Source organism: Psammomys obesus, unplaced genomic scaffold (genome assembly GCF_907164565.1).
Source record: "Psammomys obesus unplaced genomic scaffold, mPsaObe1.curated_primary_1811, whole genome shotgun sequence".
Taxonomy (NCBI): Eukaryota; Metazoa; Chordata; class Mammalia; order Rodentia; family Muridae; genus Psammomys; species Psammomys obesus.
In genome coordinates, this window is record NW_026596166.1 from 14,009,158 (window position 1) to 14,019,434 (window position 10,277).

The window sequence follows — 10,277 nt, forward strand, 5'->3', positions numbered from 1 at the left end:
TTTTGGAAATTATGTGGAGTGAATATTTAAAGCAAAAGCAATCCATTAAATAGTCTCAAATTATGGTCTTTTTTTTTTTTTCATTTAATTCAAAGAAAACAATGGAAGTTTAGAAACATAAAGTAAGTAAGATTGATACATCTTATTTAATTTCGACATTTATTCAATATATTCTAATAGAGGAAGGTTTGGTTAGGAAATAATATAGTAGAAGTCAGATAATTTTGTGAATTATGCATCATAAAGTCACTTGTATTTCTTCTTGCCCCTTGTCAAAGACCAAGATATTGAAAAGGGCTCTGTTCATCATCCTGTGAGGCCAATGGGTATGGGCACAAGCAAGTTGTCAGTGTCTCTATTTGGATTAAATCAATGTATTTTTCCATTCTTAGTCTTGGTGTTCTTACTGGATAAACATTAATATTAAATATTTACTTCTTAAGATTATTAAGAGAGTTGAATAAAAATATAAAATCTCTATGTATGTTTGGCACATACTAAGAAATACATCATATGTGTCAAAGGCCAATATCATTTTATTACTATATCTTATTTACCTTCACAAATGTTATGAAATCATTATATTATGAAATCATTCAGTTATTTTGTTAAAATATACTTCTTAGAATTGACAGATTTTTGTGGGGGGTGTGGTTTGCTTCCAAAAATAAGAAAGAAAGAAAGAAAGAAAGAAAGAAAGAAAGAAAGAAAGAAAGAAAGAAAGAAAGAAAGAAAGAAAATTCTCTAACTAAATATTTAATAGCTACAAAATAATTTTTTAAAGTAAATTGTGTAATAACTATCTTTTTCTACTTGTATCCATTTTTCTGGCAAAAACGTGTTGACGTCGATTCTTGGAATGCATATGTTTACTAAAAGAGGACAGTGATTATACGATCCAGCTGTTACATGCTGTAATATATATTATATAACTAATTTTTCTTAATCAAATCAAGAATATTTTGATTTTCCTAATCAAAATAAAATGTACATGTGAAACATTTGAATGCCAAAGTAATTTTAATAATACTTTTATTTGAATTAATATCTCTAAATATTATATAGAATCTACATGTCAAAATTAGTCAGAAAATAATTTGAAACTGTTTTACTACCCTGATAATGGAGTAGAGCTAGGTTTGTAATCTCTAATGAAAAATTAAACCTTCCATTTCACCTGAATGCTAGAGTACTTTCAAAATGTTTGCAGCAATTTAGAATCAGTTATGTTTCCATTTATTCCTATTTCTAACAGTTTATTTAGTTCGTGTTTGTGGACAGACACTTTGATGAACAGACCCATTTAGTATAGTTCAAACACAATTACATAATTAATGCTAATATTCTCATGAGATAGTATTTGGGATATTGTTTATAAGAAAATCCACCGTGTGCTGTTTCCCTCAGTATTTCATGTTTTCCATTAAGATCTAACCTGAGTATATTTCAGCACAGTAAACCAAGCTAAAAAATAAATGTCAAACACCATCCTAAGTATACACAGTAAAATGTAAAAAAGAAATTAAAAATTTTTTTCACAGTAAAATGAAAAAAAAAATAATTTGCTTGAGGAATTGACATTGCTTATATTCATTGAAAAATGTTTTGCATTTTCTCTTAATAATAATTTTGTGGAAATAGAAATATCTTGCAAATATCCATATTGCTACAAAATATGATAATTTGAAATTTTATGAAATTTAAGTCTTAAAAAATGAGAGACTGTAACAAACTGTGTATGGTATTAATTAGCTGTTCTACTAAATTCTCACCAGAAAGAAAAAGCATTTTAGCACCAATTTTTAACTTTTAATTTTATATCTTGGGTTTTTCTTTTCCTAATACTTCTACATGTTGTGTTGCTGTGACATACTCTTATGAGTAAAATGAAATAATTCTGAAACTGGACTGAATATAAATATAAATGTAGAATATAAAATATTTCTATCTCATTGCTGTTATTTTAATTGGTAGTTTGCTGAAAAGCTGGTTGTGACTTAGCTGTTAAAGGAAGTTTTTGCATGTGAAGGCAACAGTTGAATCAATTCCTTATGTTTAAAACAAAGATAGAGGGCCAGTTAATGGTTAATAAGACAAGGCATTGAATAGAGTTTCTTTATATTGACTATTTGCCTTCAAATGTAATATTATACTTATTGTGAGAATGTATATTTGAGAGTAAACAATGAAAGTTGTAGGGTTTCCTTAAGTGAGAGCACCTTCCCCTTATGACTGTGGTTTCTATGTTTAATGTCATCTGCATTGCCAAATTCCTTCAACCAGCAGAAATTGTTTCCTTATGATATTCTGTGCCTGAATATGTCTTACCAGTTTATACTAACCTTGAAAAATTTTCTTTTTCCCATTTCAAGTTCCACCCAATCTGACTGTTCCACAGGAAAAATCACCTTTGGTCACCAGAGAAGGAGACACAATAGAACTTCAGTGTCAAGTAACTGGGAAACCTAAACCAATCATCCTTTGGTCTAGAGCGGATAAAGAAGTCGCAATGCCTGATGGGACAATGCAAATGGAGAGTTACGATGGGACACTCAGGATTGTGAATGTGTCAAGGGAAATGTCAGGGATGTACAGATGTCAGACCAGCCAGTACAATGGATTCAACGTGAAGCCAAGGGAGGCCCTGGTGCAGCTCATTGTGCAGTGTGAGTAAATGCCCTTTCCCTTGGTTTCTCTGTGATAAAGAAGATGTGTGATTCCCAGCCTTGGATCAGAAATATTTCTGCAAATTGCTGTCCAAATTAAACAACAGTTACCACTTAATCTGGTTATTATCTAGGTATTAGAAAAGAGTTCTCTTCAAATACACTTTATAAGTATGATGGGGTTTAAGGCTGGAGAATCAACAACCGTTTTGGTTAAGAGCCATTTGGGTTCAAACGAAGCAAGGTGGAGATGGAAGTAAGTACTAATTCAGGTTACAAAGCTGTCTAGTTTCCATAGTTCATTTCTTTTTAGCATAATTGCATGCCTTGGCCCAAATCATCCATCTATTTGAGAATCTCTTTGCTTAAATGTGCATATCTGAACATTGAAATGCTACTTTTCCATGTATGAAGTTGTAACAGTAGCTTGCATAATTATCTAGTAATGGAATTCATGAGGATCTTGTGTGCTAAATTTATGCCTAAATTACCTAACATATAAGTGTTTAATTATGAGCTAAATAAGATAGTTCTTGAACTGCTTCTATTGAAATTATGGCTCTGTTTCTTACAAAAACTATTATAGGATTAATATTTGCTCTTAAAAGTAATTAAATCAATAAATTTAAGAACTGCTAAAATCTGAGCAATATGACTGGTATTGCTTACATTGAGGAAATAGTAAAAATCAGCACAGGATTGTAAAAATTGGTCTTATAATAGCAGATGATGAGAAGTATTGTACTGTTGTTTCTATGGTGACAGGAATGTGACTCAAAAAGATAACAAAAGACATCATTATAATTCAGCTCCTTTGATATGAGTATAGAGATGCAAGGCGCCATGCTAGAGCAGGGTGCTGGCTGTAATCCCCACATTGTCCACTCTGGAAGCCAAATACCAGCCACCTCTCCAGGTCCAGCCAGGGATGTCACCTTGCCCTTCAAGAGCTTTCTTATGTACATTTCTACTTCTTCTGAAGAATCTGCTTATGTGTCTGAGAATCTGCCAGGCCCAAGCAACTGGTAACTTTCACAATGTCCCTGCAAGTATCAGTTCGTGTCCTAGGAGCAGCTTCCCTGTTTGTGGACACATACTCCATGTGTACGTAAGACTTGCTCCTGAAAAACTAAAAGTGAAAAGATTCTAATAACACCTTTTTAACCTAACAAACATCATGCCTCACTATGATACATGTAAGATTATTGATATAAAATATAGAAGACTATTCTACCATATAAATACATACATATACATGGATATATATGTGGTGCATCCTTTACAGAAAATTTCATTATTCAATATAGCAAACTAAGTTTTTTTTATTTATATGAGTTTATGTGGTGTATATATGTGTGTGCATATAAGGGGTCAGCCTGCTTTTGACAGCCTTGCGCTGGGGGTCACAGATGCACATAAGACTTTTTTGTGGGTGCTGAGGACTCAGTCTCTAGTCCTTACTCTCATGCTGCAGCAGGGACTTCACTGATGCAGCCTTGCCCTTAGCCACAGACTGTTTTACACATTGTGTATTCCAAGCATAATACATTTTTATTGTGGCTAATTGCTAAGACTGTTAAATTTATGTGAGTGCTAATTAACAAGTGTATTCATATAATAATTCAAATATTTAAGCAAGGATAAATATAGATGTATATATTCCTCCCTGTTCTGGTATCTTTTTGAAATTAAGGTTTCAGGAATATCTGAGAATTTGTTGACCAGGTTGGCATTGAACTCAGAGAGATCCACCTGCTTCTGCCTCTCAAGTTCTAACATCAAAGGCCTGCAACATCACAACTGGAAATTTAATTTTTTAATTACTTTTTAAATTATCATACCAAGTTTGGGGTTAATTACGACATTTCATTCATACTGTTTCCTTAGTCATCTTTGTCCCTCTCCTCCTTCCCTCCCTTGCAGATCACTTTCCTCCTCCCAATAGCTTCTTTCTAGACTCATGTCAGTGTATCCCATTATAGTCCCTTAAAATCTTTTTTGTTCTCCTTCCATTGTTCCCTTAGTTTTCAAAGACAAACATGTAAGTAAAAATAAAATGATAAAAACAAAAATAAAAGATATCATAGCCTCAGTCACTCTTCCTCCTTCAGATGATGTAACTGCCTCCTTCCCTGCACTGTCTTCTGCTGCAGTCTTTGCATCTGCCGGGGAAGACTTCTAAACTCAATAATTGTACAAAGCTGTCAGTATGCCTTCTAGATCTCTCTTTTTTGAGGATCCAGTCTCAAGCCTCAGATCCCATCTTCAATATCCTGCCTACTAGTTAAGACGTTTTGTGTTTAGGCTGCTAAACAACACCCTCCTATTTGTTTACCTGTGTAACTAGATCAGTGGTTCTCAACCCATGGGTCCCGATCACTTTTGGAGTCATATGTCGGATATCTTCCATATCAGTTATGTACACTAAAATTTGTAACGATAACTAAATTACAGTCATGAAGTAGCAATAAAAACAACTTTATGGTCGTGAGTCACCATAACATGAGGGACGGACTTAGAGGGTCACATCATTAGAAAGTTGGAGAGCCAGCGAGCTAGATGGAAGTTAACAGCACATTCGTATCACTGCCTCTTGTCACTTGCCCAGGCAAATCTCAGGGATGCTTCCTTCTCTGTCAACTCATTCTAGGGTGACTATAAAAAATCTCATCTACCTGCTCTACAGTCTGTATTACCCACAAATCTCTTCTGCAGTCATGTTTCCATTCCTACAACCTAAGGAATATCTCTCCAGGAGGTCATTCTCTTCCAATCCAGAGAAATTTTAAGTGAAGAGGCAGCTCTTTAACTTCTAAATAGAAAAGTTTGAGGAGCGTTATCCTGCTAGACATATTCTTCTTCGTTTTTTTTCTTTTTTAAAATAATCCAAGCCATGTTTTCTCAGTCTTCTGAACATGAGACCCTGGCATTGCCTCTCTGCTTGTGCCTTGGCTCCTGTTATTCTCTGTCCCTGTTTACACAAATTCTTCAAATCCCTTGAGTGTGCCTAAGTACTATCCCATCAGGACAGACCTGAAGCCTTGAACTCTGAGTCAGTAAATATCCCTCCTTTAAATCATTTGGTCATGGCATTTTATCTCACCAAGATGATGAATAGCTGCAACAGTTGCCTTCCACAGAACCCTGCTGGGATTGTGTCTGCACACTCAAAGTGATCAGTATAGAGCTATAGAAGAACCAAGTGGTTTTTAAAATAGATATCAATGTCAATTGAACTCGCTTATTTCACTAATGTTACTTGATTCTTGTGACCTTTAGCTTACTTTTATAGCATAAATTACCTTTAGGGATATTGAAAAGGCTGCATCAGAAGCATTAAAGACTAGTTCTAACATGGTTTTAAATTTACAGGCAAGGATGACATAAAATCTCTACACTTGGTGCTGCTTTAACTTCCGAGGGAGGGTACATTTAGAATATTTTATTTAGCCACAGAATCTTTATTCCACAAAATTATTCATTACGATATATGTGCCTCTTGGCAAGTGTCTTAATTTTTCTGGACTTTAGATTTCTTATTTCCAAACAAGGGGAAATGTTTGCAGTTTTCACTAGTATTTTCAGTCTTAAATGATACTGAGAAATAATAAGAGCAGTGTGTTCCACGTGTAACAAAATGAAGAATATGGTTATCAGTATGATTCCCGTTGTCTTTTGCAAAGTTTTAAGCTAAACATATATTTTGTTCCTTGCAGATTTCTCATCCTAGTTGATAATTCTTAACTAGAAAGGCTACTATAACAATAATATTACAAGCTGGTATCCTATATACAACTTTTTTTTTTTATTTCTGACGCTGTGTAATCCATGATCAAGTGTAAAGTCCTTTGCCCTGCTTCATTGAGGGCACTTGCTTTTCAGCTGGACTCATGTGGTATCAGAGTGGTGAGCACCATTTCTCTGGCATGTGATTTTTAAGGGCTCTAATCTCATGTATGTGGTAGGGTGCTCTCCAAAGCCATGCTTTCCAGTGCCTCCCCACAACCCTTAGATTTCAGGCTATGATTTCGGTAGAGAGACCAGCATTCAGATTATAACACTGGTTTCTTATTTTTAAAGACTGATGTATCCCTACTGTACTCTAACTGCTCTGAATGCCTAAGAAGTATGTGTGTGTGTGTGTGTGTGTATGTGTATGTGTACATGTATGTGTATGTCCATGGGCAGGACTATGTAGACAAAGGCAGATATTCACCAACATTCAAGATTGAACTTGGGTTTTACATGGCTTATAATAGTTAGCGTCATAATACTTGTACCTCGGTAAATTATTTAATTAATTGATCAGTAATCAGGTTTTCTGTTCCAGAGAAAAGTTTAGCAACAGTTCTCAACCTTTGGGTCATGAACCTTTTGGCAAAACTCTATGTCCAAAAGTAATTACATTATGATTCAAAAAAGTAGCAAAATTACAGTTATGAAGTAGCAACAGAAATAATTTTATGATTGAACGTCACTACAACATGAGGAACTGTATTAAAAAGTCACAGCACTAGGAAGGTTAAGAATCACTGGATCAAAGACAAACTTAAATAAAATAGTCTTTTTTAATTAAATTTTTATTTTTGCACTAATTACATTTTATTCATTTTCTATCCCAGCTGTAAACCGCTCCTTCAATTCCCTCCAAATCCCACAACCCTTCCCTCATCTCTTCCCATACCCCTCTCCAAGTTCACTGACGCTACCTTATTAAGTCTCATCAGGACTGGTTCCAATGTCCTCCTCTGTGATCTGGCAAGGCTGCTACTGCCTCGGGGCAGGGGCACTCAAAAAGCCAGCTACTGAATTCATGTCAGAGATAGTCCCTGTTCCCCTTACTAGGGAACCAATTGAAGACTGAACTGCCATGGACTACATCTGAGCAGGGGTTCTAGGTTATCTCCATGAATGGACCTTGGTCCTTGGTTGGAGTATCAGTCTCAGAAAAGACCCCTGTGCCCAGATATTTTGTTTCTGTTGCTCTCCTTGTGGAGCTCCTGTCCTCTCCAGGTCTTACTAACTCCCCTTTCTTTCGTAAGATTCCCTGCACTCTGCTCAAAGCTTGGTGATGAGTCTCAACATCTGCTTTGATACATTGCTGGGTAGAGTCTTTCAGAAGCCCTCTGTAGCAGGCTCCTGTCCTGTTTCTTGTTTTCTCCTTCTTCCAATGTCCATTCCATTTTTCTTTCTAAGTGAGGATTGATCATCTTACCCAGGATACTCCTTCTTGTTTAGCTTCTTTAGGTATACAGATTTTAGTATGTTTATCTTGTATTATAGCTCTAGTATCCACTTATAAGTGAGTATATACTGTGTGTGTGTCTTTCTGCTTCTGGGATACCTCGCTCAGGATGATCTTTTCTAGATCCCACCATTTGCCTGCAAATTTCATGATTTCCTTGTTTTTAATTGCTGAATAGTATTCCATTGTGTAAAAGTACTACAATTTCTGTATCCATTCCTCCATCGAAGGACTACGAATAAAGCTGCTACGAACATGGTTGAGCAAATGTCCTTGTTGTGTATTTGAGCATACTTTGGATATATGCCTAGAAATGGTATAGCTGGATCTTGAGGAAGTACTATTCCTAGTTGTCTGAGAAAGCACCAGATTGGTTTCCAAAGTGGTTGTACAAGTTTACATTCCCACCAGCAATGGAGGAGGGTTCCCCTTTCTCCACAACCTCTCCAGCACATATTGTCACTTGAGTTTTTGATCTTAGCCATTCTGATAGGTGTAAGGTGAAATCTCAGGGTCATTTTGATTTGCATCTCCCTGATGATTAAGGTCACCGAGCAGTTCTTTGTTTTTCTGATGTTCTATATTCCTCTACAGAGAATTCCCTGTTTAGCTCTGTACCCCATTTTTTAATTGGATTACTTGATTTATTGCTTTTTAACTTCTTGAGTTCTTTATATATCCTGGATATCAGCCCTCTGTGAGCTATAGGATGGGTGAAGATCCTTTCCCAGTCTGTAGGCTGTTGTTTTGTTTTGATGACAGTATCCTTTGCTTTACAGAAGCTTTTCAGTTTCATGAGGTCCCATTCATTGACTGTTCCTCCTAGAGCCTGTGCTGCTGGTGTTCTGTTTAGGAAGTTGTCTCCTGTGCCAATGAGTTAAAGGCTTTTCCCCACTTTTTCTTCTACTAATAGTGTGTCTGGTTTTATGTTGAGGTCTTTGATCCACTTGGACTTTAGTTTTGCGCAGGGTGATAAATAATAAAGTCTTAATTTTCTCTTCTCACTTTAAAATACACTATGCCTGAAAGTGGCTTATGGAAAGCTTTCGGTTTCTTAGAAAGATATTATTACATTCAGTGTTCATTTTTCTATTTTCAATATTAATGGTTATTAATGAGAACCCAGCATGTTATACAGCATTTCTTTGTTTGAATTAAGTGGCTATATCACCTCCTTCATTGTTTTCAGTAGTTATTGTTAGCATTAACCAGTGGGACCTGAGGAAATGTTGATATTTTGAAAATATTAGTATTTATATAATTTCTCTCAGCATGCCCACTGCCTCCGTCTTGTCACTAAGACCTTTTATTGATAAAAACAGAAACAATTTACCTTATATGATTCTATTCAATTTAAACTCTGTATAAATAATTTATGGAAATATTATCTCAGGTCAACATATACATTACATATATGCATATATATTATACTTAACGCATTTATGTATTTTCTTTACTCCCAAGTATTTGAAAATTTAACTTCCTATGTGTACAAATTACATATTCAGGAAAATGTTTGAGTGACTTTCCTATAACTAAACTGACCTTGGATTTCCAACAATTCTCCTGTTTGGGTTTCTTCATTCTTCTGGAGAGTACAGCATCATTGATAACCACTTGAGGGATAAATGAGTGCCTTGGAAACTATCCAAGCAAATACTAAGGGACTCTCCCCTCCTGCAGGACTTCTCAGAACAGCACATTGACCCTGTGCTTTAGAGTTAGCATCACCTGGAAGACGATGACCTCATCCAGTCTATGGCCCTGTGAAGAGAATCAGCACAGCTCTCCTGTCTGCTTTCGCCTCTGCTGTGCCTTGAATGTAGATGTAGACAGAGCTAACTTAGGGAAAGCAAATCTATTAAAAGCGCTTTGTAAAATCATGAATACAAAATTGGAACAAGAAAGAGCTGGTTTTAACAAAATGACTAAAAGTACAGCTTTAATCCAGCCAAGATTTGTGTTTAGTTAGTCCAATTAGCCAAGTACATCTGACCAACACTGCTGGGCAAAAAGGAATTTAAGAAGTGGTTACAGCACTGCCTTGAGAAAGTCCTTCCACAGTAACCCTCCTTCAAATATGGCATGAAACTGAGTGCTTGTCTGTTTTTTTTTTTTTTTTTTTTTTTTAAAGAGGCATTCTGCCACCTGCTCTCTCCCTTTCTCATTCCATGGTAACATATTCTCTTCTTAAAAAAAACGAACATAAACATAGATAACTAACACAATTAAGTTTCTTTGCATTTGTTCTTAATATCTACAAGGTCTTTCTTCCAAAATGTAGATTTTAGGCATTAAAAATGCTTTGAGAGTCCTTATTATATATATATATATATATATATATATATATATATATATATATATAT

At 35.4% G+C, this 10,277-nt stretch overlaps 1 protein-coding gene across 3 annotated transcripts in view; it reads left to right on the forward strand.

Annotated features, from left to right (window-relative positions):
* The window catches only part of Mdga2 (MAM domain containing glycosylphosphatidylinositol anchor 2), an 870,813-nt gene that overhangs the window by 687,397 nt on the left and 173,139 nt on the right, over positions 1–10,277 (forward strand). For all 3 annotated transcript variants that reach the window (XR_008718784.1, XR_008718785.1, XM_055595284.1), the window contains exon 8: positions 2,373–2,666. Coding sequence is in view for 1 of the 3 variants with exons in the window: in XM_055595284.1 (XP_055451259.1) it covers positions 2,373–2,666 (294 nt within the window). In the remaining 2 variants the exon portion in view is untranslated. The remainder of the gene's footprint in view (positions 1–2,372; positions 2,667–10,277) is intronic.